Source organism: Aspergillus welwitschiae, assembly GCF_003344945.1.
Source record: "Aspergillus welwitschiae strain CBS 139.54b unplaced genomic scaffold BDQ94scaffold_2, whole genome shotgun sequence".
Classification (NCBI taxonomy): domain Eukaryota; kingdom Fungi; phylum Ascomycota; class Eurotiomycetes; order Eurotiales; family Aspergillaceae; genus Aspergillus; species Aspergillus welwitschiae.
Window position 1 is genome coordinate 1,299,859 of NW_020798696.1, and position 24,646 is coordinate 1,324,504.

Sequence of the window (24,646 nt, forward strand, 5' to 3'; positions counted from 1 at the left end):
ATCACAAGGTATACAATTCCGGAAATCAATCGGATAATCCATCCTAATTGTCGTCAATACGAAGACATCATATCCTGCTTCCCCAAGTCTGACGTCGTGCGCCGTGCCTGTTGTGATTAGATAAGCGATCTGAGTCCAAATCCTTGCGGGCGCCGGCGTGACGACGACATCTCCGGAAACGCCGCAGCTTTCACGCCGTCCGAGAAGGGAGCAATTTTGAATTGAGTACTCTCGGCCCATTTCATTCATTCACATTCGTCAATATGCGCCGTTCTGTACTACGGGCCGTTGAGTCCGCAAAGCCACTTGCCCGCGTGCCTCGCTCCGCGTCTAGAGGTTTTGCTACTGTCAATGAGAATGGTTCCAAGGTAAGTTCATCCAATGCAGGAAATTAGGCTTGACGGTCATGGTCGGACTCGGAACTAACTATTACCTCTTTGTCGCTCGCTGTGTAGGACCCTGCCGAGCTAGATCAGATCACCACTCTGCCCAACGGTATCCGCGTTGCTACGGAATCCCTGCCTGGGCCCTTCTCTGGTGTTGGAGTTTACGTCGATGCCGGATCTCGCTATGAAGATGAGAGTCTGCGGGGTGTAAGCCACATTATGGATCGTCTGGCTTTCAAGTCGACCAAGTCGCACACCAGTGATGAAATGCTCGAGGTTTTGGAGAGTCTTGGAGGAAATATCCAGTGTGCTTCTTCTCGTGAATCCTTGATGTACCAGTCCGCTAGTTTCAACTCCGCTGTCCCGACCACCCTGGGACTGTTGGCTGAGACTATCCGGGATCCTCTTATTACAGAAGAAGAAGTTCTTCAGCAGTTGGCTACGGCTGAGTATGAGATTGGAGAGATCTGGTCCAAGCCTGAGCTCATCTTGCCCGAGCTGGTACATACCGCGGCCTACAAGGACAACACATTGGGAAACCCTCTGCTTTGCCCACATGAGAGGCTGGGCGAGATCAACAAAGCGGTGGTTGATAAATACCGTGAAACCTTCTTCAACCCAGAGCGCATGGTCGTCGCTTTTGCTGGTGTGCCGCACGCTGAGGCCGTCAAGCTTACAGAGCAGTACTTCGGTGATATGAAGACACACAAGAAGACAGACGGCCCTGTGCTTTCGGGAACGGGTATCGACACTACACTGTCTGAATCCAAGTCGGCCGCTGAGGAGGGCCAGGTACCCACTGTTCCCCAGTTCACTCCGTCATCTACCACAACTACCACCGCAGCCTCTCCTAAGTCGGGATTCCTTTCCAAGCTTCCCTTTTTAAAGAATCTCTCCAACTCTGGCTCGCAAAATTCCGCCGCGTCGCCGCTTGACCCATCATTGGTGCAGTCGTCGAACTTAGATCTCACCCGTCCTTCCCACTACACCGGTGGTTTCCTCTCTCTTCCTCCGATCCCTCCTCCTGCGAACCCTATGCTTCCTCGGCTGAGCCATATCCACCTTGCCTTTGAGGCGCTTCCGATCTCGAACCCCGATATCTATGCCCTGGCAACCCTCCAGACCCTTCTCGGAGGTGGTGGTTCCTTCTCTGCTGGTGGTCCTGGTAAGGGAATGTATTCGCGTCTCTACACCAATGTGCTGAACCAGCACGGATGGGTCGAGAGCTGTATCGCGTTCAACCACAGCTACACAGATAGCGGGATCTTCGGTATCTCCGCATCTTGCAGCCCGACACGGACCACCGAGATGTTGGAGGTCATGTGCCGCGAATTCCAGGCCCTCACTCTCGACACGGGGTACCAAGCCCTGCAGCCGCAGGAGGTTAACCGTGCAAAGAACCAGCTTCGCTCTTCGCTCCTTATGAACCTGGAGTCGCGTATGGTGGAATTGGAAGATCTCGGACGTCAGGTCCAGGTGCACGGCCGCAAAGTTGGTGTCAAGGAAATGTGCGCGCACATTGAGTCTTTGACTGTGGAGGACCTGCGCCGGGTTGCCCGGCAAGTCTTTGGTGGACTTGTCGAGAACAAAGGACGTGGCACCGGCAGGCCCACCGTTGTGTTGCAGGAGGGAGAGTTGGAGGGTTACAGGCTCCGTCCTTTCCCTTGGGAGGAGATCCAAGAACGGATTGCCCGGTGGAAGCTGGGAAGGAGGTAATTTGCCATACAGTATAAGCCCCGGGCATCGCAGCGACCTACCTGTGCTGTTCACGGGGTGTAGAGGGATGTAACACTTCCATTTTCTTCACTCCTTGTAATTAGAGATAGCCATATACAATCATGTACAATATATATAGCCCGAATAAGCCCTTTTTTCCCGGAACAATTGAACGTATAAATTGGGGGCGTCGCGTGGATGCATCGGGTGCAGTCGAAGCTCCTTACCGTATTGAGTTCGTTCCGCCCGGGAAAAAAGTTGGATCCGGAAGGTCGAATCCGCCATCCTCCATCAATCTCCGTCCGTCCTCAACACTTTCAGTCCATCACCTCGACCCTCGCCCGTGCTTCCTGCGACCCATTCTCCTATCAATACACCTCTTTAATCCCCTTTTCTTCAACCACCGTCACAATGGTCAAGCTTACCGAAGTCGAGGATGAGCACTTCTCCCAGGAGAAGCCCATGCCCAGCAAGCACAATGTCCTTCTGACCTCGGACGACGAAGAGGAAGACGACTACACTGACACCGGTTAGTATCCTGATGACCCATAATCAAAGGCACAATTCAACCGGGCGCTCGTTTTGCATGAGCAACTGCATTTTCATTCTTATCCTCCGCGCAACAACATCCGGAAGCATTATCCATCCACGCCGAACCTGATCCATCTATTCATCCATTTATCGGCGCAGCCGTTCAAAACACATGGCCTTCATTTTCTAACCTGCCATACGTACAGAGTCCGAAATCTCCGTCGAGTCTGATCTTGAGGTCGACGGCGAGACCTTCTACGACCGTCTCTATGCCCTGAAAGACATTGTTCCTCCTTCCACACGCCGCTCGGTCACCAGCACCGTCGAGTCCATCACTTCCTTCACAAAGTCCAGCATCCAATTCAGCGGCAAGGCGCTGTGGATCATCAGCACCAGTGCCTTCCTCCTTGGTGTCCCGTGGGCTCTGGCCTACGCCGAAGAGGAGCAGTACATCCAGATGGAGCGCGAGCAGGGCATGATCAAGGGCGCCAACGAGGTACGTTACAGCCATGTTCAATTCCCATTTTCATATTCGTCGGGCTATCTACTTGTCACTTGGCTATTGCTGTATTGTTACTGTCATGCGGCCTTGTCCGGGGCAGTTGGCGATGACGTGAAAACTCTTTTCCGTTCTTATTATGTGCCAAGAACGGAGATACAGACGTCATTTGGATTGCCCGCACATGTTTCGATGGTCTGCGAAAACTCCGAGCAGCTGCTAATTACATTGTTTTCTATCATTAGATGCTTACGCCCGGCGCCCCCGGTGAAGAGAAGCCCGCTCAACCCTCTTTGTAAATGAATACCGCTGCCAAAGATGAAGATCGCAACAGGTGGGAATAGTTGATTTGCCATGGCCTGTCGAACTGCCACTACCTCAATATCGAGCCTGTCCGAAGCCACCTGTTGTCGTAAGGCCTATGGTTTCTTGTTGAATGTTGTCGGTCTTCCTGGAGCATAATGTCGACTTCCAGGCGATGACGTTCATTGATGAGGTCACTGCACGAATCTAGTCGATTTCTCTGTTCCAACAAAAAAATACCAGCCAGGCAACTTTGAATTAGCGATGCATGATCCGGATTACATTGGATTAAAAGCAGGTGTGTACTATCGAGGATGGATAATCGCGAATATATTCAACTCATTGATTTGAGTTGACGCGAGGAAGATATAAAAGGGATGGTATGGTTTCCATATGGACATGAAGGAAAATCTTGCCCACCTGTTACTGTTCGGAATCTCTGGCCCTGTTAACTTGACGCTTTTTCTCCTCTCTCAACCTTTGATTCCAGAACTTCTGGCTTGGGCGATGTGTGTATTTCTATACTGATTTATTTTCCCCTGGTTACAATGTTCGTTTCGTTTTATGTCTATTTCCACCATTTGGGAACTCATGTTTCTAGATAATGAAATGTGAATGATCTTGAGATAATATTCAGGACGGGACTCTCATGAGCCGAGTACATTTTCTCCTTGCGCTAGAAGGAAACAGGCCGAAAATAAAATAGCAGAAATAGGGTATCACAGCATGAAAGATATAGGTACAAGCCCCCGAACCGAGGGGGCAAATGGATATGGACAAGAAGAATGGTGTAAAGGCGCGCATCCGAAGAAAGTGATGCTGACCAGGTGAAGAACTAACCACCCCAGGCTGAGTACATAACGTCGTCCAGACAGCACCCGTATATGGATCAAAGATGTGCAAACGAACACATCTAGAAGCTTGCACCATACTATCCAAGAGTCTATGATATGATATGGTCAGCAAATGCTCTCAGCTGCCGCATCGATCTTGGAGCTCCAGATCAAAAACATACCGTGGTTTCTCTTGCAGTCCGTAGATTAACGTGAAAATCGCGCCACAATTTCTTGACTTCACCATTCGCTATCATTGATTCAACTGCTTTCACGGCGTACTTGGTTTTCTTCTTCGTGCTCCAGTGGCTGCGTTCCACGATTCTCGTCTCGGATAGGTATCCCTGGTGTTCGAGGTAGCCGGTCACCCATTCGTTGAGGTGGAAGCGCCAGTGGGTTAGGGTGTGAGCTAGAGTTGCTTTGTTTTTGCAGTGGCTGTTGGTTGGTAGCATGCCTCATTAGCTATATGGAGACTTTTGGTTTGGTGAAAAGGGATGGGCGAGATGCTTACCGTCCGAGGAAGAAGCGGGTGTTTTCGTCTGGTAGGATGTGGCCGTCTCGGTCTCTTTCTTCGTGGTCATCATCTTCGTGTTCCTCTTCTTCGTTCTCGTCGCTGTCTTCGTCGGTAAGCGGTTCAAGGGTCTTCAGTGAATAGGCTTTCCCGTATAGTTTGATGTCGAATGAAGCTGGATGACCTGAGCGGTTGCAAGCATCGCATGGATGGTTCTCTATTGTCGGAAAGGTTGTGATCTCGATCTGAGGCCGGGCTAAGAGGGCTCTCCGGAACTTGGCATTCCAAACTGATGAGACGAGCTGTGATCCAGTACGGCCCTTGACTTCGTCTTCGAGTTTGCTGAAGGCGACTTCGTAGACTGGGTCGGAGCGAGGGAATGCCGGGTTGAGCTGGTTGTGCACCATCCATTCTACTGCATCTTGGAAGTAGTCCTTAAGTTGCTTGTAGGCATGTCGGGAGAATTCGATGGGGATGTCTTCTAGGCCCGTGGGAGCCCCTAGGGTATCATCATCGTCTTCCAGAACAAAGTCGTCTTCGTAGCGGTCCAAATCATCATTGCTTGCGATCGCCGATTCAACATCACTTTCTTCTAGTCGAGTACGGAATTGGGGCTTCCGTTTCGGGCTCTCTTCATGAGTCTCGGCTTCGTCCTCTTGTTCACTTCCGCTGTCACCGTCAACGTCACCGTCTCCTTCGCTGTCGCCGTCGCCCGACTCCAACTGCTCAACATCACTCTCAGGGTTCTCAGTATCGGATGCTGTCTTTCCTGCCCTCCGACGACGTAAGGCTTCCAGGTGTTGTTGTCTCTGAGCCCGTGCCGAGTTGGCCAGTCGCCCCCGAGTTCGGGTATCTTTTACCACTGTAGATAGACCTGTCAGTCCAACAGAGCATTGCAGACTGCCTGACACGTTACTTATGTGGGCTTACCTGAGTCCTGCAACGCCTGAAGATCTTCTTCAATATCTAATTCGTCCTGTTCCAGCCCGCGACGTGGCGTCTGGGGGACGTCGGGGCTTGCGTTGCGCGTCCTGCGCTTCTTGGGAGAGATGACCAACTCTTCTTCCGAATCGTTATCGTCATCCACGGCAGCAGGCTGAGGGGCCACACCACGCCTCAGTTTTCTGCGGGACGCGGGAACAACCTCATCTGCATCGCTCTCTGAATCGGCAGCGGGTTTCTGCGGGGTCGCGGAAGGAGATTCGGAACTGGATACATCTGTCCTCTTGCGCTTTAGTGGTCCTCTTTGCGGGTTTTTGCGCGTGCTGCGCACGATCTCTATATCGCTATCACTGTCGCTAACTGGTTCTGCTTTGGGTTCCGGGGTACGTTGGGGCGTTGGTTTGGCTGTCGGCATCCCACTAAGTTAGTATTTATTATCATGCAGTAGCTGTGGTATAATCTCACCTTCAGGCTGAGAGCGTCCTCGTCGGAGGACTGGCATGGAAGGATGCGCATAGCGCAAGTTTGCGCGGCGATCTTTCTCGTCGTCGGAGCCGTCCTCTCTCTTCTTCGGCGAGGAGCTCAACGGAGCAAAAGCCAGCCGCGTCTGCTTTTTCTTGCCGTATGTGCGGGGCATCGGGGGTGGCGCAGGGATCGGCTATGTATGATAGTAAATAGCGCTGGGTGGAGTCAGAGTATAAAATGAAGATCTTGCGCTGATTGTAGAAATAGTGACCAAGTCGAAGGAGTGAATAGAGATTATCATAGGATCTGAAGTCTTCGCTGAGCGCGCAAGAGTCGCGTCTCGGTGTCACGAGAGCACGTGATAGCTAATAGCTACCCAGAAAGGTCAGTAGCACTCGTGAAGTGTAGAAGTCATTGCTGCATCGCAGATTGATTCTGAATTGTTTCTTATGTTCTATCTGTCATTGTGGACGCTGTTCATCACCATTAAAATCATTTACTTACGCTTCACATGATTTCTCAATCTGAAACCACGCCAGCATGCCTACGGATAGTTGAGAACGAGGTGAAAATGGGCTTTTTGACAGGCGTTAGACTAGATTGTAGTCCTTCAGGAGCTTGCTCAATACTTTATTACTAGCATTCCATTTTGCTTTCATTTAAATCAATGTGACTTGCCAACGCTATCGTAGACTTTACAGTGAGGTGTAGGTGAACAATGCATAGTTTAAGATCAGCCAAGATAATGTGAAACTGCCAGGCTTCTCTCTTGCCTATACGGGACATGCAACAATCAATTTTGTTCTCTATCGTGGGCTGCGGCTTCCTGAATATAGTGTAACTGTCATTCTCAGAATGTGACTTCTTGCATCCCACGCACCACTCAGAAAGCTCTAGATATAGTATGCTCATCATATTGGTTTGATTGATTGAAGCCCCATCCACAGCATCTTAGCACGCAGGTTCTTGCATAAGACTGTATATTAACCACTCACTCTATTTCTCTCTCCATGCATTGTCAGCAGCGCCTTCTTGCACTTTTCTATGCGGTATTGGGGGCTATCTCCAATATTACTCAAGATGACCCTCTGCCGACTCCATACCGAACAGGTGGTGACCACCAAGCTTCATGCTCGGGCTCCTTATTGGGTGACCCGAAGTTTGTCACAATAGTCCCATTCAAAGGTCCAGAGGGGCCAGGATGTGCGGTATCCTTGACTTGTCAGGGGAGATGGGAGACCGTGCGAAGGGGCTACAAAGAGAACGAAAACATAATTGGCTGTTCTCATACTCCAAATGCAGTTGAACCGACAATCATGCTCACCCTGGCGATAACGAACTTTGGGGGACGACCAACAGGTGTGCATCACTGCGAGACTATCTTAGAGCAGTTCGTGCTCGAAAGTCACGAGGATAACCTACATCATCAGGTCGCCTCTGTCCGGTCGTTGGCTCCCTTTCAACATAAGGCTGCCTCACAAGAACATATTACGGGGAGATGGCCACGTCAAGACATGCCACGGAATGAAACTGGCACGAATGGAGTCAGGAAGACCCCACCATCAAACCCTCTGACGCAAGGTTACCACGGAATCCTGAAATATATAATATCGAAACTGGAGAATGGCAAGAGCAGCCGTAAGAAGGGGGAGATTGTGTCCGATATTTCTGCTGACATTAGGTTGGGGCGACACTCTGTTCAGAGGGACCTATACAGCCTTGGTGGGCCGACTTGCGAGGAAACCATTTGTGAGGGAAGCGATTGGAGGACGATATGCATTTCGGATCACATCCCAGACGATAAGAAGGATCAATGCATCATGTGCTATCCTCGAAAGCATATGGCGCTTGTACACGGCTATTGTCAAGAACAGAAGTATAGGGAGCTGGACGTATTCTACAAGGCATGCGCCCTCCTGGGTGCATCGATACTCGCCGCGACGCTTTTGTACCTGCTGCGTGAAATCTATAGGCGACTTCGGATGCGATACCAATTTCTCCAGGACATATGTGGCCGCAGTCAGCTCTCGGGAAGTACTACTACGAAGACCGGACTTTCGTCTATGCACCCTATTGGCGCATTGGCGTCTTTGATCCCTGGGGTTCCCAAAGCGTGGAAAGACCCACAACGTGTATATACTGGCACTGTCGATGGGGCCAATACCCCTACAGCCTATAATACGGTGATCCGTCAAAAGTTTCGGCGATTTGGGCCCTTCATGAAAGATCACCGTAAGAGAGTACAAGACATCTTCGACCTTGAAGATTATCAGGAGCCGCAGGTGGGCAATAGAGTCCCGGTGCTTCCTCGAGCTCACAATGCAAGCATACGAATACATGCTGCTAAATCGAACTCTCGCACGCATTCTCATTCCAAAGGGGACACAGATTCTGATCCAATGGTGGCGAAGGGCACCCTTTCCTCACGAGCCACTTCTCAGAGCTATCTCAACTGAAGTTCGCGACCGAATTATACGGTTTAATAAATTATAAATGTTACCAAGAACATGTATGTGCTAGTCACTGCGGAGTATGATAGTATGAATACATTGCATGAGATGGCATTGTGCTACACAATGATGGCTGGTCTAGCCCTATGCCATAAGTGGTGCCTGCTTCTCAAAGCTCCCTGGGCGGCCGCAATCTAACACTAGACCAGGCGACACAGGGACACTAGTTTCTCCGTCAAAAGTACTTTATATAAGCTATTGTGAGTCACGCTAAGACCAATTCCACATGTTCGTATCCGGGTCATTTGCGTTGTCGCGAGTCATCCATTGAGCAGCCCGGCATTTCTTTGGCATGTGTCTCTGCCACGAACCGTTGGTTTGGGAGGATGAGTCTAAAGAGCCATGAATTAAAAGCGTGCGGAAGAAAAGAGCCTGACAGGAATACGAGAGCTGGCTTGGGATGGATCATCGGGCGAGATTGATTTCAGGGGGATCCAAGGCCTTGTCTCGTGACCCCAGCCCGTCGCCATCGAGGTGACCCCCCAACTTGTTTCTTCGCTCCGTCTCCTCCTCTCCACTCCTCCCCGCCTCCCTCCAATTGTCCCTTGGCCTCCATGTGAATCATCCAGGAGCTTAGACACTGGTCCTATCATTACCCCTGTTTCATTCCATTGGTGGACCCTCTTTAGCCATCCTTCCAGCCTTCGCGCTGCTGATTCGTGGAAAGTCCAGTGGATATCTACCGCGTCTGGCTCAGAATTTCCTCGAATCTCGACCCCGGATTTCTCCACATTACGACCACCCCAACAATGGCATGTTCTGGGGGAGTCTGGGGATGGCACTCAAAGCTTTCCCCGTGTGGCCCACCCCGGATACCCCACCACCGACAAAATCCTGGAGTCGAATGGTCGAATGCCGTGCCCTACTCACTGTCTGATCCTTGGATGCTAGGACCTCTGATAGCCCAGCTCCCCAGGAATGCCTCCGCGTTAGCGTCCACACCAGTCCTGGAACCGGTGCTATAGCGCCCTATGGCTTGATATAGCGCTTGCCACCTGGCTGCTGGCACGCGGCATGGTAGCTTATCTAGCTGCATTGCCGGCGCGCCTCTACCAGGTCGGATATATATACCTAGGGCCGCAGGACGCAGTCCTTTCCCACCTTTTTTCTTTCTGTACATAAACCAAACCCCCCCCTTGTTCTTCTTGGATAGCCTTGACTAGACGGTGCAGCTGTATAGGCTGCTGACCACCCACCTGGGAACCACCTCTATTTGCTATCAAGGCGTATTCAGGTCGCTTACGGCCTATATTGCCACAATGTTTGATTACGATTTCGAAGTCAATCCTTTCAAATCGAAACGAGCCTACAACTGGTACGCATGCCACGCTGGCCTTGAGAAAGGGTCACTATACTAACAATCTGTCAGGTTCATCTCCCTCGTCGCAGCAGCATGCATGGTCTTATACGGCTATGATGCGTCCGTCTATAATTCCGTTCAAGGCTCGGACAACTGGGTTGCCTACTTCAATGACCCTGACGAGAATATGATCGGAGGTGTCAACACAGCCTACACCGTGGGTGCAATTGTCGGCGGTTTCTTCATGGGTGGTCCCATAGCCGACTTTCTGGGTCGCAAGATTGGAATGGCGACCGGGTGCATCTTGGTCATCGCTGCTACATTTATGCAGTGCTTTGCGCCTCGTGGCAACATTGCATGCTTCCTTGCCGGACGGTGCATCATTGGTATTGGCCAGGGTATTGCACTGAGTAAGTCTGCCATCGGTCTTTTTGGCTCAAAGTTCTTACTAACGCTTTATTGATCAGCTGCGGGTCCCATCTATATCGGTGAACTAGCACCTCCGGAGATTCGTGGAAAGATCATGACCTTTTGGCAAATGTTCTACTCCGTTGGCTCCTTCATCTGCTTCTGGGTGAACTACGCGTGCACCAAGCACTCCACACACTTGGGCGAGTGGGATTGGAGAATGGTTGTCATCTTCCAACTTTTGGTGCCCGTGATCATTCTTTTCATCTTACCTACCATTCCCGGTTCGCCACGATGGTAAGTGCTATTGTGAACGCGCGTTATGTACTCCTCTTAACCTCTGCACAGGTACATCCAACGTGGCAACAACGTCGAAAAGGCCCGCAGGGCGCTGCGCAGAGTCCGAGCAACCGAAGACGAGGTTGAAGACGAGCTGCTCAGAATCCGCGAGGCCATCGAGTACGAAAAGGAAGCCATTTCTGGCAGTTACGCTGCGCTGTGGAAGGATAAGTCCCTCCGCAAGCGCATGTACCTAGCTCTTGTCATCAACGCTGGACAGCAAGTCAGTGGACAGGGCACCCTCAACACGTACTCGACAAAGATCTACGAGAAAGTTTTCAAAAGTGCTAACCAGATTGCTCTCATCAACGCTCTCAATGCCACCTTTGGTATCATTTTCACTCTGAACGCCATCTGGATCATCGATCGGTTCGGACGCAAGTTCCTTCTGATCGTTGGTGGTATCGGTATGGGCATTTGCATGATTATCGTTGCGGCTGTAGAGACGGAAACACCATCACCAGGTGGAGCAAAGACAGAATCAGTCGGCATATCGATCGTGTTCTTACTTTTCTTATTCATCTTCTTCTGTGAGTTTCACCGACAAACGACTTTAAATCCCTTACTAATCAAATCTTAATAGACAAACCCTCCTGGGGCGCTACCATTTGGATTTGGACATCCGAGGTCTTCTCAATGAATGTTCGCGCCCAAGCCGTGGGTATGGCAACCCAGACCCAGAACGTGGCCAACGCCATCGTTCAGCAATTCTTCCCGACCTTCCTCAACAACTGCGGCTTCTACGCCTTCTACATGTTCGCAGGCATCTGCTTCCTCCTCGCTCTATTCGTGTTCTTCTTCGTCCCTGAAACCAAGCAGGTACCGCTGGAGGAAATTGATGCCCTCTTCGGCGGAGCCAACCACGTCACACAGGGTGAAGACCTCTTCTCTGGCGAGAAGAAATTGCGCGTGACGCACCAGGATACGGGGTTGGAGAAGCCTACTGCTGTCACAGTTGAGGATGCACGACGTTGACGGACCTTAGTGTTGTCTATCTTATGATAATGATGTAAGCCATGTGGCATTGGTGGACTCGTGAACAATTAAAACTATATACCATCCATCCGCCCTTCACATAGTAAATGAAGCACCAAACTCCACCCCCATCCCTAGTAGTAGAGAGCAATATATACATATACTATGTATGTATGTAAGAATATAAAGAACAGATTACCGCCTATACACAGTCCTCGTAATCAAACCCCCACCCTCAACACCATCACCACCAACCACATTCTCCCTTATAACACACTCCCACATCAAAACTGACACCCCCTCCATCCGAAACACATACTCATACTTCGGGTCCCTCTCTTTCTCCCGATCCATCGGTATCGCCCCCGCCGCAGCCCGAACCACATACCTTGATTCCTCCATTCCCTTATCGTCACCATCAGCCGGGGTCAATACTTTCTCTGCCAACCCCACAAACATTCCATGCGAGAACTTCCCCGCGTGGAAAGGATCAATGTCCACGTTCCAAATGAGGATTTGGCCGTTCTTCTTGCTCCAGGTTCCTTCTGTGAGGCGGTATATGTAGCGTTTTCTGGTCGATTTATCCCCATCATTGACAATAGTATTATGATTATTCTCAAAGTCGGTATTGTTGTTGGTGTGAACTTCTTCATATACATACTCCTTCTCGTACCAGATACTAGATGTACGACGAGGATGGAAGGTCGCTGTTCCTGAGATTTGCGAGAGTTGGGATGAGCGGGTCGGTGTGGGGAGAGATGTTGACGGTGACGGTGAGGGTAAGATGTGAGTGACTGTGCGAGTGTAGGTCCATTGTCCATGAAGGGCGCGGAAGATGGCCATTCCCATGCCTAGGTTGTAGTTTGTCGGGCTGGGGGTGATGGTTCGTTGGAGGGATTTGAGGGTGTTGGTGCTTTCGCGGTCGATGAGGGTGGAGAGGCGGTCTGATGGGGTTGGGGTGAGGAATGGGGTGGGGATGTAGCGGGAGGGGAGGACGGGGCCGTGGTTGGTATTGTCATGGTTTTGGGTATGGGGTTGAGCAGTGGTGGGGATAGGGGCTCGAGGGATGTTGAGCTCTCGGGCTAGGGTCTCCATGAGACCTACGTAGTCGCCCATGGGGAATTGGCTGCGGGGGAGGGTTGTAGTGCGGAGAGTGCGGAGGAGGTCGCGTTCGTTGGTCTTTTGAGTGAGTTCTTCGTTGGTGAAGTAGGGGCCTGTGAAGGAGAGGTCTTTGACCCATGTGTTTGCGAGACTGCGGGCTTGCATTTCCATTGCACCCCAGTAGGGTCCGCGGTAGAAGCCGACGAAGCCGAGGTCGGGGATTTCGGCGTGTGAGGTGCCTTTGCCGTCCAGGATGAGGGGGATGAAGGGGTCGCTGGTGGAGTATTCGAGGGTGGAGAGGATGGGAGAGGGGAGGAAGCTGAGGGATGAGAAGGGGGTGTAGCCGGTGGCTGTTATTATGGCGGTGATGTCGGATATGGTATCTTGGGTGCCGTTGGGTAGAGTGACGGTGAGTGTTGATGGGCTGTTGATGCTGGATACTCGGCCGATGGTGGGCTTGATGAAGCCGGAGCGGACGTATTCAGCGTAGTCGTCTCCTATGCCGATCCATGATGGCTGCGAATCTTCGCTCTCGCTGTTGCCGATTCCGAAGCTGCCGATTTTTGCGTACTCGGCGCCGAGGAGGGAGCGGAAGTATTCATTAGTTTTGTGTATGCGTTCTGTGGAGAGCGGTCCGAGTCCGTATTCGACTGGGCCGGGAGGGCGTCGGGCAAGATCGTAGAAGACGAGGTCAAGGGGTAGAAATTGCATGTTTTGCGTCTTGGTATTATCCTGGAAGCCATCGTGGGGAAGGTGGGTGGGTATTGTCCAGAAGGGTCTCGAGGATATGTGATGGACTTCATAGTCACGTCCGGATTGTATCACTGGGGGCTTGTAATCCATCGTAGATAGATGAAGCGCCACTGTCGAAGCAGCTTCTACTCCGGACATACTGCCCCCAATAACGACCAGCTTGCCACCCGAGGACCCAGTCCTCTCCAGCAGCTGCTGCACATCGTCTATAGTCTGCACTTCAGAGCTGTGGACAACCCTATCAGCGACCCCAGCCAGACCAGGTATATCGGGGAAGTGAGCTTTGGCAAAGTATCCAGACGTGACCACCAGATAGTCGAACTCCTCCGATTCCATCTCAGGCCCGTTGCACTCAATGCCATTTGCATCTATGCTGTGAGCCAATTAGCCAGCCCCGTGGACAGCATCCAGCATCACCTGGACGATAAACAGAAAAGACACACCTTCTCGAAGTCCACTGCACCGTCCACCTAGCCCTCAATCCATCCGTCTCACGAACCGTTCTCACAACCTCCTTACCCAGCCTCAAGACCCCCTTGGGAATATACAAATTCGTATATTTCTCCAAATACTGCCCCACCTGTCTCGCCTGCGGGAACATGGACAGCTCCCCCTCCCCAATCACAGACTCCCACGCTAAATCCGAGAAAGCCACCGTGAACCGACTCAAGTTCGTCCGTATCCACGGGTTGAGCCGTCTCTCGGCACCATGGTCAACCGCTGTGGGCCAGAGACCCCCAATTCGGCTGTTTTTCTCGAATACACTGGGAATGAAGGTGCCCTCGGGGAAGCTGTGCAGGAGGGTTTTGGCTGTTACTAGTCCCGAGGGGCCGGCGCCTGTGGTGGTTTGTTAGATGGGGGGATCTTGGTTTGAAGGTGAGGGGGTTACTTGCCGATTATGGCGACTTTCTTCGGTTGGACCATTATATATACAGCTGGATGTCTTGGTCCGGAGACTTGGTGGTGAGAGTTGGAGGAATGGTGGAGTTGTTGTTGAGCTGGGCGGTTAGATGTTCTCTTTCTTCCCCTCAGCTGCTTCGCTAGTTTACCCCTCATCCATCACCGCGCGGCTAAAGAATGAACCCCTGTTCGTTAGCCTTGCAGGGACATGGAGGCGCAATTGCAGTTTGCTGGTAGTATTTATTAGGTTGGATTGCGTGGCAGTGGATTGTGGGTTGGTTCGTTGGTTATAGAGCTGATATATATAGTATGTATATTCTTGCGACATGATGCTCACAGGTGTGCACACTACTAGTTTACGACTAAATGTATGCCCATGCAGTAGTGGACGCATCATTAGATTAGTGGCAGACATTCAATGCCTGACAGAGCCTCACTGTCGCAAGCCCCGTACTATTTTAATTTCAGACACCTGCCAAGGATGACAACCAAGAATTACTACTATAACATTCTAGCAACAAACGAAAGGACACCTCTAAGAAAGCACACCATCGCTCCAGGCACCTTGCTATACAGACGAATCGAGTAATGATAGGTGGAAGCAACCGATGGATCAACCATCCATTAAGCCGTAGATCTGCAAAAAGGGCTCCCTTAAGCAGAGAGAGAGAGCTCTTAAGCAACAGAGAATTGACCATCATCATCATCATCATCATCATCATCATGAAGATAGATAGTAAAGGATGAAAAACAAAAAGTGAAACGGCCCGAGCCGCGGATCGAACGCGGGACCTCTCGCAGATATGCTTGGGTTTGTATCCCTAAGCGAGAATCATACCACTAGACCACCCGGGCGTTGCTTGTTGAAACACGGTTTCTTAATTTGCTTTACAAGAGGAAGCAAAGCGCACGCTACCCCATGCCCCAAGTGTCTTGCCTCTAGCGCCGACACCTGCATGCATGGCTGCGCCATCGAGTGGATCAACCGTTATGCCAAGCACAAACCCTCATGGCGAGTGAACAACAAATTCCAAATGTATCGGTCGGCCAGAGTGCTGAGACAGAGAACTGAACAACTGGTACACGAGCTTGATCCCTTGAAACTGATATCGAACGTATTCATTCGGGATGAGAGAAGAAGCGGGAAGGTCAGTGCGCAAGGAAGTGTCGGTGTTCGATAATGTTCCCCGCAGAAGGAGGTACAGGAGGAGGTACGTAAGGATAGCGCGTCTCAGTAGGACAGTCGCTCCAGCCATGCAGAGATCTGCAACTCTCTGCTATGTTTTTCAGGATAACAAGCATCGGTGAACAGCTGCTCCGTGACCAGAGCATCGACATTCCTCTCAGTCAAGGGGATCTTGTATCTGTTCTTTTGTCTGAGAAGTTCTCTCTCAGCGCGTGCAGACGGCGATAGTTTCTGAAGCGTACTGCGAAGGCGCCGCATGCCCCGACCTGGAAAATGTGGGATTCGGGGCGGTCCGAAGGGCGTGTCGACCTTCCATGGGTCCTCGGAGACGAGGGACCGGGCGTTCTTCTTTCGCTGCAAGGAACGAAACTTGTTGGACATGGTAAGATTTCAGAGCCGCCGAAGGGTGATAATGTTGGTGCCATCAAATGACGAGTGGTGCGTGGGTGTGCAAGACGGCGGGGGGGTGGGAAGGGGAGAGAGGCTGTGGCGTAATGAGGGAATATATAGTTTGCAGCCCTACTAACTACTATCAAGGGCCCACGGGAAAGGGTCACCGGGGCAGACGTGGATAGCGCGGCACTGCAGTGCGGGGGCATCCGTGGAGTGCACTAACTCGCACTAGCCTGAGCCTGTCTGAACGTGAATGGGGGCTGCCTTTTTTCTTTTCTTTCCGCCTCGACGATACTAGTACTCGGACAAGATTTCCCAAGGAATCCGGGAGAGCGCCACTGCACTGATCTGCAACTCAGGCAGATTGCAAATCAGTCCGAATCGAATCTCGTACGGTCGTGATACTCTACCCAAGTTTCTTTGCGAAAGACACCGCCAAAAGAAAGAGAAACTCAAAAAGTTAGTCCAAGCAACGTCATTAGAAACTTGGCTAGTTTGCACCCGACCAAGTACTATTCTACCCAAAGTGGATGGTGGTGGATCTGCCACTTGTAGATCTTCTCCCCCAAACCCAAGGACATCCACAGAGTTAAGGGTTAATCTGCATTGCCTTTCATCTTGGCCATAGAGGCTGTGCGAACATTCCTACTACGTGTATGAGCCGCCCCCCAAAAAAGAAAAGCAGTGCCTATCTGTGAAATGTGCCGTACCTACACTAGCTGCTTCACTTCTTTTTCATGTACCATGCCCTGCACATAATATTCCGCTGTCATTGACTGCCTCACCGATTAATGTTGATGGGTACTAATGCCACAGTCTCCCACATCCCCGCCCCTTTACCCCTAGATACTACTCCGCACCAGCAATCCTTCAGGATTCATGCATGTCTTGGGGCTTGGCAGAAAGCGAGTATGCTTGAACTACATCGCCTCCAAATGCTTGTGTAGTGGAACGGGTGCCCTCCAAGAAAGTGGGGTGGGAAGAGGCTCGTCCGCTTGACAGAAGCGAAAGCTTCAATGGAATTCCGCGGAGTATCTATTCCCCTTCTCTTTTTACCAGAAAGTTAGTAGCTATTGTGGTGTGGACGACATCCCCACTGGCTCAAAAAAGCAAACATAGACATTCTTCAATCATCTTCATAATCATCATCACACCAATCGCCTCGCCTGGCCGAATTCCTCTCTGCACAACCACTACATTCCACTAAACCCCCGACAGCTAGAAGAGAATTCAATCAAGGTGATAGAATGGAACCCGCCTAGAAGCACCAAAGAAGCCGGATTCTTAAGTTGCGTGCGGGGTAACCACTTAATACCGATAGCCGCGTCTAGACACAATACTATTACACGCATCTGTCCAGTTCGGGAAAGACCGAGAAATCACCGTACCTAAAGTACTTCTTCGTCAATCACTTTGGAGATGTCGGATGTGCGGCACTTTTCTGGACGGGATCGTCGTCATTGCTACCAACACCACTACATCCACTTATCGTATGCTCTAAGCGCACGGTTGTGCGGGTAGATGTTGGTCAAGTGATTGTTGTGGATTAAGATTTCTAGATGGTTCTCTAGGTATTTGATAGGGGCCTGAGAGTAGGCCGAGAGAGAGGAAAGAGGAATAAAAAAAAGTACGACGTTGTTGCTTGGCTCGTGCTTGGCTGGGCGGGGCTTTAAGTGTCGTTGTGGACAGGTGCTGTAAGTATAGTAAGCAGAAGGACTGTCATGGGGAAGTATGTTAAACCTTATTGGGACGACCGTATGAGGAGGGATGGGGTGGTGTTTGGCGTTGTGATGTTGCCTTATTTGTATTCGTGAAGGTGTTTTCATGGGCCCGAGTGAGTAATGTGGGTTGGAATGTTAGTATGGGCTCAGTTGCGTAGCCTCGCCGCGGGTTCTTCTGGTAAGATTATTCATGTATTTTGTGACCCAGAAGCTCTTCTAGATTCTATCTGACATGACAAACTTGCAAACAATCCGCCCTTGAAACATTATCGGACGAGCCCAAATGGCATCTTTCATAACCAAAAGCCGCGCTCGAAACGTAACTAACCGTTAACTCGCATTGGACCAGCCCACATACCTGAAAAGAACAACCTGAACTGCTAAGCATAACCATGAAAAGCAAAAAGCAAGCGCCGTCCGAACCCTTCATTACTAGTTCATGATATCAATATCCCGCACGCCAATTTATCCCCGTGACTTACACCTGGTACATCATAAAAGGACTCCAAAAGGAAGATAGAGAGCGCCAAGCCGGCCACCAGGACCCTTAGGAAATAAGCAAGTCTTTAACGCTCATCCCGATCTTCCTTTGTGGGTCCTGGGTGTGGGGATTCCCATGCCGGGTGAGGGAATTGGTGGGCACGTCGTGGACCGAGCCGACAGAGCCCCGGCAGTCCCGGTTCAGCATTAGTAGGGCAGCGGATGCTTCGTGGTCCACATCGGCAGAAGATGCGATGGAATACCGAGATTGCATTACTGGGGAGGTGCTGGAAGAAGACACAGCCCATGAGCTACGCTCAGAACGCGACGGATTGTCGGATGGGTGGGTTGGACCCAGTGCCGGGCTTGGCGTGATGGAGGACGCAAAATCGGGCGCCGTCCCGATAGGACCACCACTTCGGGGAGAGAACGCCGGGGAGATTGCATCCGCCGCAGCATCAGTTGGAGTTAGTTCCGGAGACACGGAAGCCGAGGACAGGCCCGATTCTTCTGCTAGAGCCTCCGGAGATGTTGGGGAAGGAGGAGCGGGAGGCATTCGCGGCGAGGCCATTGCGTGTCGATTACCGGCAGTTTTCAGATCGAGTATACATTGTTCTAGGTAATTGACGTAATCAATGCTTGCCTAGGCCATCGGGAACGGTTAGCGACCGGCTCAAGGACAGGGGTCGTCGAAGATTGAAGTCGGGACAAACCTGTAAAATGGCGAGCTTATGCATGTCCTGTCCTTTGCACGCCGGGATCATGTCTTTCAGAGTTCCAAATTCTTCATTCATTTTAGATCTCCGCCGCCGTTCGATCAGGCTGTGAGCTGTTTTCCTAGCAATTTTTCGGCCCGCTGCACTAGTTGCGCTGGGTTGTTTCTTCTTGGAGTTGGCTGAGGCTCCATTGTTTGCTGGTGTTTTGCCATTATCTTTTGAAGAGGCTTTGCTGGCTGGTGCGGTCGGCTTTGGTGGGCTTTGGGTCTTGGGCTTCATCTGAATGATTTTGCGAGTGCGTGTGGGGGGCGGTGGAAGGTTAAAGTCTTCGAGAGGTCTCTTGACACCAGTCTGACGCGGGGAATTCGCCATGATACCCAGTGCGAGATCCGGCGATGCTGGAGATGCTGGGAAGGAAGCGGATGGTTCAGTTTTGGATGGTCTCCTGCTAGCAGCTTGCATCTTGGATGGACTAATGGCCGCTGGAGGCAGTGCAAATGGATCCGACGCATCCACCGATGCATTGTCTTTGACTATGAACTCGCCCGACATGGCAGGGGTCGGTGGCAGACGAGAGCGTGACATGGTCTCTGTGGGTGTGAAACGCTTGATGCCAACCCGATGATTACTGTCTCATTAGACGGGCTAATAGGATGGATGGTCCAGTCAAGAAAGTAAGATTGGGCCAATGGTGGAGCAGCGTTGGATGACAACCCGTTGAGTGTCGTACAGTCGGAAGCCGTGAAAGATGAAGAATATAGGGGGGACAACTGGGATAGGATAGGACAAGAGAGGAGAGGTAAAGGGAAGAGATAGTTGGATGGGCAGGACGCAGAAACGGTTATTGAATTTAGGAAAAAGCAATGTGACCAGAAGTGAACAGCTGGTGACGGAGAGTTGGGGCTCCTGCACAAAGAAAGACGCACGGCCAAACGCCGTGCCGAAAGTGTTGGTACCTGGGTAAGTTTATATGGATGGATAGGGAGAAGAGAGGCGACACAACGAGGTAGTTAATAGTTTGAACGGAGGTAATAGGTCGGGGGGAAAGTGGGATTGCGATAAGAACAGGTACTTCTACGGTGTAAGTAGTGACTAAAAGTAGTGGTTACTTTTCCCAAATTCTAATCGGGATGATCGACGGGGGGTGAGGGGGCGATTGGCTTTGAATTCTGGATTTTCGGGAAGCTTGCTCATTACCTATCTAGTAGTAGCAGTAGTAGTAGTGGCTGGTTGCTGCAGCCAGCATGCACACACACCCATTTCACTATAGGGGATGATGTTACCACCTTATTAGAGTAAGAGTAGCAGGTACTCACTTGGTACTCTAACCGTGGATGGAGCTGGGACTGGCCACCCCGAAGCGGAGGGCAATTCCAAGTGTCGCGTGCTTAAAGAAGCCCACGCGGTAGCTTGCAGGCCCGTCATTGGCCCAACAGCATCGGCGGATGGGGGCACGAGACCGGTTGCCTGGGGCCAAACCGCCGACGCTTTTGGGGCTCGTGCTTCGGTCCAGAGTTCTTATGGGTTGTACGAGCTGCCGGCTCACGTCCCTTACTGTTCGAGTCCTCTCTTTCCTCTAAAGTAGGTACTCGAGGTACTCCTCCTAAACCAGTCTACTGTGGACTAATCACATTATCGTCTATCTAGTCTACTTGCATACTATTACTACTAAGCTCTCTTTCTTCTTGCAATCGGAAATCCCCACAAGCCCCGGGTGCCGGAGTGATACCTCCTAGGTACTAGATACCAAGCTGCTTCCGATTCTGACCTGCACTTGCCAAACTACTAAAGATGGGGTTCAGATCCCCTACTCCTTTAAGCCTGACTACCATCTAGATAATATTGCGGAATGGACCACGCCCACACAAACGACACGCTAATTGGTGCCATTTAAAGAGCGCAGAGACTTGCGTCGCCACCCGACTGACCCCGGATCCTTTTCCATTGATACTAGTCGGAGTGACAGCCAGATTCTTCGGTTTCATAACTCCCCGAAGTATCTCTCTCGCCCTTCAAACTATGCTCGGGTTTCATCAACGTGACAGGACCCAGGCAGGTGAAGCGAGGGGAAGTGGAGGAAGGGAAATACCAACCACACCATGGATCCTCATCGACTTCACTCACAATCGTCAAGGAGTAAAGGTGCCCATAAAGTGGATCTGTCTAATATTCCGGACCCGCAAAGCCTGAGCATTCGTCTCGGGATTCAAATGGTCATGATCTCGCCTCGGCCGCTTGTTGAAGCCTGGCGACGTTCTCGTCCAGAGGGGGCATTGGAGCACGTGCAAGCCGTCCTCCCAACCAGTGGACCCTCCTGCCACACGGGGTCGCATGTGCATGTCCCTTCTCCGGTCCTTTCCCCTTTCGTATCCGGACAGGCAGGTCGTCTCTGCTGCCCGGGAACTCTCCGCATCATACTCGTCATGCTCAGCTGGGCCAAGCGCCCGAGACACGCCCCAATTGCTCCATTATTACCAACCAACCATACCGTCTTCTCCATTGGTCATCAACGCCAACATACTCACTTTTGGTATCGTTCTGGCATCCCCAAAATACCTCTTGCAAGCTCTCACTTTCCAATAGCGGGGCAGAACTACCACACGCAAGCACATGCCCCGCACTGCACCTGTAGTCTCTGCCCGGATTGTCGCTTGCCACGGTAAGCCAATCTTCTCTGTTGCTATTCGATTGGTTCTGGTCAATCGTAGCTATCGGGCAATGCGATGCTCTCCGTGCCGCAATTCTCCACCCCGGACTTGTGTGCTGCTTCGTATTTAAGATGGGTTAATCCGAAGCGGTTTAGTACAATTAGACGGCCGCTTGGTGCAACGGCTGAGGTAACACCCCACTACACGGTTGTTTCTTGGCTAGATACTGGCGTACGTGGAGATACTTGGTCACCCATAGACGTGGAATGGTTAACTCTAGATCAGCCTGGTGCGTACTGGTTGGTACCAGACAAAAGGTCCGTCACCTTGGCTTACTCCTCAACAGCTTTGGAGTCCAACCGACTAACGCTAGTTACAGGATATATTTCCGCTCTACTGATATAGTAAAACTCGGACATCGATGGGACATGAAGCAGCTAGACTAGCCAATCACGGTGCACCGCAGTGAAGGCTAGGTGGTGAGCGTATTTTCCTCTTATGCGGCACCACCTCAAGTGAACAGTCTTTGGAGGAGTACCTCACCAAAGGTGTCTTCCACAGGGGAGCTATCCATTCTCCACACGCGGTTCCCAGCCCTCAGGCTTAGCCACAGGCCGTGATCATTTGCGCTCTCTTCATCGGCCTCGATGCGATGCCGGTTTCGTCGGTCGACAACGCACAAGCCCCGCGTCCACTGGCCAGTAGTCTCAATGCGAATGTCTTCTGGTGACGTCGCTGAAGGCTTCCACCCTTCATCTTCAGCGGTCATAGCATACCAAACACATACAGGGTCGTGCAGACTAAGGTCCGCGGCATCGCCCACGTGCCCGGGATGTAGTCTTTCCAGCGTACGGAAAGTATGGGCCATAAAGGCAGCCACCCATTCAGCCAAAGGTGATCCACCCTCCAGAAGCGGCGTAATGATTTGCCGGAACTGGCCTTGCGTCACACCATGTCTCAGCGTAATATCAAGGGGAAACGTGCGAAGAGTGAGCTGCTTGCTAAGGCTCGGAGGGTATTCGGGGAGACTCGTCGCGGGCGGCAGAGTGCTTCTGGGAGAAGGCGACGTGAGAGCATAGACTCTTGCTGCAGCAACTGCGTCAGCGTATGCGTTGAACTCCGCAGCTGGGGTAACCTAGAAGCTGTCAGCATCTCATGACTCTTCAATCCCCAGACGGAGTTGGGTTCAGGCCAATGCGCACGTTTCCAGGTTTGTTGATTGCTCCCCCCATCACCACTACCTCTTTGACTCGGAGGAAAGTCTCCGGGTCAGCAGCAGATGCCAACGCAAGATTAGTAAGGGGACCAACTGCCACGAGAGTGATGGTGTCAGGGTCATTCTCGCTCAAGATACGGAGAATCTCTTCGTGTGCGGGCCGCTTGGAAGGAATGAATGAGCGATGAGCTGGATCTCCCTCTGGGACGGGTTTGATCTCGCGGGAATCAGGTGAAGGGTCGAAGAGATGCTCCCAAGCTTCTTTTGGAGTGAGGTGGGGATGCTGAGGATCCGTGTGTTAGCAGCCTTGCAAGTTTTGTAGATTGTAGCTCTGCCTGCTTCACGTACACTGGCATGAATACCTCCCAACCCGTCCGTACCGTCTACAGAAGGGTCAGCATGGCGGGTTGATTAGCAAAACTTGCCATTCCTGAAACTCACGGAAGTAATCTGCGAGCATCGTTTGACCCTCCAAGGGATTCTCTGCACCCACAGCAACGATTGGAGGAGAAGCGCGGAGAGTACCAAACCCTTCTGGCCGACCTTGCTCTCGACGCCATTTCATCTCCCGCTCAAGGATGTGGAACATGGAGACGACATTGCGCAGGCAGCTATTTGAGTGAGTATAAGGCCGTACTATCAAGCAGCGGACAGCGCTAGCTTACCTTTTCACCTCGATGTTACCGAATGTAAGGGAAATTAGGAGAACCTCAACATCCTCAGGCTCGGCGGAAAATGCCAAAAGAAGGGCAAGAATGTCATCGATACCCTGTCTGGAATATCAGCACAGGTTGTAGCAAGCATCCTGGAGAGTCGGAAGTGGAGCTCGGATGGGATCATAAAACCGAAGAATTAACATACGGGATCGGTATCGATGATGATCTTTTTCGGTGCCATTGCTACAGCTTCAGCTTGCGTGCCCAAGTCTGCCTCTATCCAATCAAGTATATTGTTTCTGTGATACAAACAAAGTCGATTCTGGCGGGAAAATCTGCGATGACGCGGGTTTCGGGCGATGGAGGGGAAAGTGGGATGGTCTTGGCCGGCGTTATCATGGCTTCTCCACTTCCAGCTATCTGTCCGAGTCCCCGAGCAGAAATAGACACTCGGACGGATATGCCATTAGTCATGCCGACTGAACAAGATAACTAACTAGTTATCTGCATCGTTGACTATCCACTGAATAATCGAGAGAATACATTACTTCGTGCTTTGCTTTAACATACTGTGGGTCTGACACGGGGCAAGGGTATCCAAGTAATTAAGGGAGAATGCACATCGATCGAAATCGGTATCCCCGAAGCATGAGGAGTTGCATGTATAGTTAGTAATCTCCTAAGCTAGGCTTGTAGCAGCATCAAACCAGTCTTCTTTAGAGCTTCTTTTCTCCAAAAGGGTCGGACTTTGGAACAGACCTCTGAGGAGTCCGTAACGGGCTCGGATCATCTGCCCTCCCAGCATTGATGTCAGGCGCAATGCGTGTGTGTAACTGATGTGTAACTATCACAGAACATCGAGATCCCTGGATTGTGACAGCCAATCATTCACTCTATCACGCCTGTCAATCAAATGGCTTTGTTTGCGGTTACATTTCTGTTGGACCTCGTGGTTACTCTGCAAGGGGTCTGGAGCTCTGTATGCTATGCCTTTAATGTCCCTGCTTCTGAAAGCGTCTAAATGGTCAATAAGCCTGCATTATTGAATAATACAGACTATGAACGGACAGGAATATACTAGACTACATGTTTTTTCTGATTTCTGATACTCCCTCCAGATTAAGCTGCCCTGAGCACAACGGAAGGACCTCCGGGGCC

General features: G+C 51.3%; 10 protein-coding genes and 1 non-coding gene across 11 annotated transcripts; 5 read left to right on the forward strand and 6 right to left on the reverse strand.

Annotated features, from left to right (window-relative positions):
- Positions 1-176: 176 nt before the first annotated feature.
- On the forward strand, positions 177-2,289 carry BDQ94DRAFT_134576 (mitochondrial-processing protease subunit alpha). The gene is made up of 2 exons (XM_026764497.1): positions 177-368; positions 456-2,289. The coding sequence occupies exons 1-2, from the start codon at positions 264-266 to the stop codon at positions 2,100-2,102; spliced, it is 1,752 nt and encodes a 583-aa protein (XP_026631786.1). The 5' UTR covers positions 177-263; the 3' UTR covers positions 2,103-2,289.
- A 224-nt stretch (positions 2,290-2,513) lies between these two features.
- On the forward strand, positions 2,514-3,431 carry BDQ94DRAFT_165862 (mitochondrial import receptor subunit TOM22; the record flags this gene model as incomplete). Its single annotated transcript, XM_026770420.1, has 3 exons — positions 2,514-2,631; positions 2,840-3,129; positions 3,378-3,431. 3 exons carry the CDS (start codon positions 2,514-2,516, stop codon positions 3,429-3,431), a joined length of 462 nt encoding a protein of 153 aa, XP_026631787.1.
- A 917-nt stretch (positions 3,432-4,348) lies between these two features.
- Positions 4,349-6,358, reverse strand: BDQ94DRAFT_165863 (uncharacterized protein; the record flags this gene model as incomplete). Its single annotated transcript, XM_026770421.1, has 5 exons — positions 4,349-4,366; positions 4,451-4,703; positions 4,780-5,641; positions 5,710-6,126; positions 6,187-6,358. The coding sequence occupies 5 exons, from the start codon at positions 6,356-6,358 to the stop codon at positions 4,349-4,351; spliced, it is 1,722 nt and encodes a 573-aa protein (XP_026631788.1).
- Positions 6,359-7,502: 1,144 nt separating this feature from the next.
- Positions 7,503-8,642, forward strand: BDQ94DRAFT_165864 (uncharacterized protein; the record flags this gene model as incomplete). Its single annotated transcript, XM_026770422.1, has 1 exon — positions 7,503-8,642. The coding sequence occupies one exon, from the start codon at positions 7,503-7,505 to the stop codon at positions 8,640-8,642; it is 1,140 nt and encodes a 379-aa protein (XP_026631789.1).
- A 1,313-nt stretch (positions 8,643-9,955) lies between these two features.
- Positions 9,956-11,718, forward strand: BDQ94DRAFT_165865 (putative MFS sugar transporter; the record flags this gene model as incomplete). The annotated part of the gene is made up of 5 exons (XM_026770423.1): positions 9,956-10,011; positions 10,066-10,406; positions 10,464-10,701; positions 10,753-11,273; positions 11,327-11,718. The coding sequence occupies 5 exons, from the start codon at positions 9,956-9,958 to the stop codon at positions 11,716-11,718; spliced, it is 1,548 nt and encodes a 515-aa protein (XP_026631790.1).
- A 167-nt stretch (positions 11,719-11,885) lies between these two features.
- Positions 11,886-14,533, reverse strand: BDQ94DRAFT_179719 (uncharacterized protein). Its single transcript, XM_026773459.1, has 3 exons — positions 14,466-14,533; positions 14,016-14,409; positions 11,886-13,945 (listed from the first exon to the last, which is right to left on the reverse strand). Exons 1-3 carry the CDS (start codon positions 14,494-14,496, stop codon positions 11,914-11,916), a joined length of 2,457 nt encoding a protein of 818 aa, XP_026631791.1. The 5' UTR covers positions 14,497-14,533; the 3' UTR covers positions 11,886-11,913.
- A 257-nt stretch (positions 14,534-14,790) lies between these two features.
- Positions 14,791-15,251, reverse strand: BDQ94DRAFT_134587 (uncharacterized protein). Its single transcript, XM_026764498.1, has one exon. It carries the CDS (start codon positions 15,195-15,197, stop codon positions 14,937-14,939), a length of 261 nt encoding a protein of 86 aa, XP_026631792.1. The 5' UTR covers positions 15,198-15,251; the 3' UTR covers positions 14,791-14,936.
- On the reverse strand, positions 15,237-15,327 carry BDQ94DRAFT_t21. The gene has a single exon. It is a non-coding gene; the product is annotated as a tRNA-Pro (tRNA).
- A 2,357-nt stretch (positions 15,328-17,684) lies between these two features.
- On the reverse strand, positions 17,685-19,996 carry BDQ94DRAFT_134589 (basic helix-loop-helix domain-containing protein). The gene is made up of 2 exons (XM_026764499.1): positions 18,966-19,996; positions 17,685-18,895 (listed from the first exon to the last, which is right to left on the reverse strand). Exons 1-2 carry the CDS (start codon positions 19,551-19,553, stop codon positions 18,320-18,322), a joined length of 1,164 nt encoding a protein of 387 aa, XP_026631793.1. The 5' UTR covers positions 19,554-19,996; the 3' UTR covers positions 17,685-18,319.
- Positions 19,997-21,516: 1,520 nt separating this feature from the next.
- BDQ94DRAFT_47728 (uncharacterized protein) lies at positions 21,517-22,142 on the forward strand. The gene has a single exon (XM_026775867.1). The coding sequence runs from the start codon at positions 21,692-21,694 to the stop codon at positions 22,019-22,021; it is 330 nt and encodes a 109-aa protein (XP_026631794.1). The 5' UTR covers positions 21,517-21,691; the 3' UTR covers positions 22,022-22,142.
- BDQ94DRAFT_134594 (putative nucleoside hydrolase) lies at positions 21,801-23,881 on the reverse strand. The gene is made up of 6 exons (XM_026764500.1): positions 23,694-23,881; positions 23,498-23,601; positions 23,274-23,443; positions 23,181-23,215; positions 22,819-23,115; positions 21,801-22,751 (listed from the first exon to the last, which is right to left on the reverse strand). Exons 1-6 carry the CDS (start codon positions 23,727-23,729, stop codon positions 22,128-22,130), a joined length of 1,266 nt encoding a protein of 421 aa, XP_026631795.1. The 5' UTR covers positions 23,730-23,881; the 3' UTR covers positions 21,801-22,127.
- Between the last annotated feature and the right edge of the window lie 765 nt (positions 23,882-24,646).

What these genes read in the sequence shown, in the direction of transcription:
- BDQ94DRAFT_134576 (XM_026764497.1), top strand. Translation starts at nt 264, where the DNA reads ATGCGCCGTTCTGTACTACGGGCCGTTGAGTCCGCAAAGCCACTTGCC. An exon ending in TCAATGAGAATGGTTCCAAG is followed by an intron (nt 369 to 455) that starts GTAAGTTCATCC and finishes CTCGCTGTGTAG; the next exon opens with GACCCTGCCGAGCTAGATCA.
- BDQ94DRAFT_179719 (XM_026773459.1), bottom strand. Translation starts at nt 14,496, where the DNA reads ATGGTCCAACCGAAGAAAGTCGCCATAATCG. An exon ending in GAAGAAAGTCGCCATAATCG is followed by an intron (nt 14,410 to 14,465) that starts GCAAGTAACCCC and finishes AAACCACCACAG; the next exon opens with GCGCCGGCCCCTCGGGACTA. An exon ending in GTGCAGTGGACTTCGAGAAG is followed by an intron (nt 13,946 to 14,015) that starts GTGTGTCTTTTC and finishes ATTGGCTCACAG; the next exon opens with CATAGATGCAAATGGCATTG.
- BDQ94DRAFT_134587 (XM_026764498.1), bottom strand. Translation starts at nt 15,197, where the DNA reads ATGATGATGATGATGATGATGATGATGATGGTCAATTCTCTGTTGCTT.
- BDQ94DRAFT_134589 (XM_026764499.1), bottom strand. Translation starts at nt 19,553, where the DNA reads ATGTCACGCTCTCGTCTGCCACCGACCCCTGCCATGTCGGGCGAGTTC. An exon ending in ATAAGCTCGCCATTTTACAG is followed by an intron (nt 18,896 to 18,965) that starts GTTTGTCCCGAC and finishes CCGATGGCCTAG; the next exon opens with GCAAGCATTGATTACGTCAA.
- BDQ94DRAFT_47728 (XM_026775867.1), top strand. Translation starts at nt 21,692, where the DNA reads ATGCTCTCCGTGCCGCAATTCTCCACCCCGGACTTGTGTGCTGCTTCG.
- BDQ94DRAFT_134594 (XM_026764500.1), bottom strand. Translation starts at nt 23,729, where the DNA reads ATGGCACCGAAAAAGATCATCATCGATACCGATCCC. An exon ending in GGTAACATCGAGGTGAAAAG is followed by an intron (nt 23,444 to 23,497) that starts GTAAGCTAGCGC and finishes TCACTCAAATAG; the next exon opens with CTGCCTGCGCAATGTCGTCT. An exon ending in TGGGAGGTATTCATGCCAGT is followed by an intron (nt 23,116 to 23,180) that starts GTACGTGAAGCA and finishes ACGGATCCTCAG; the next exon opens with CATCCCCACCTCACTCCAAA.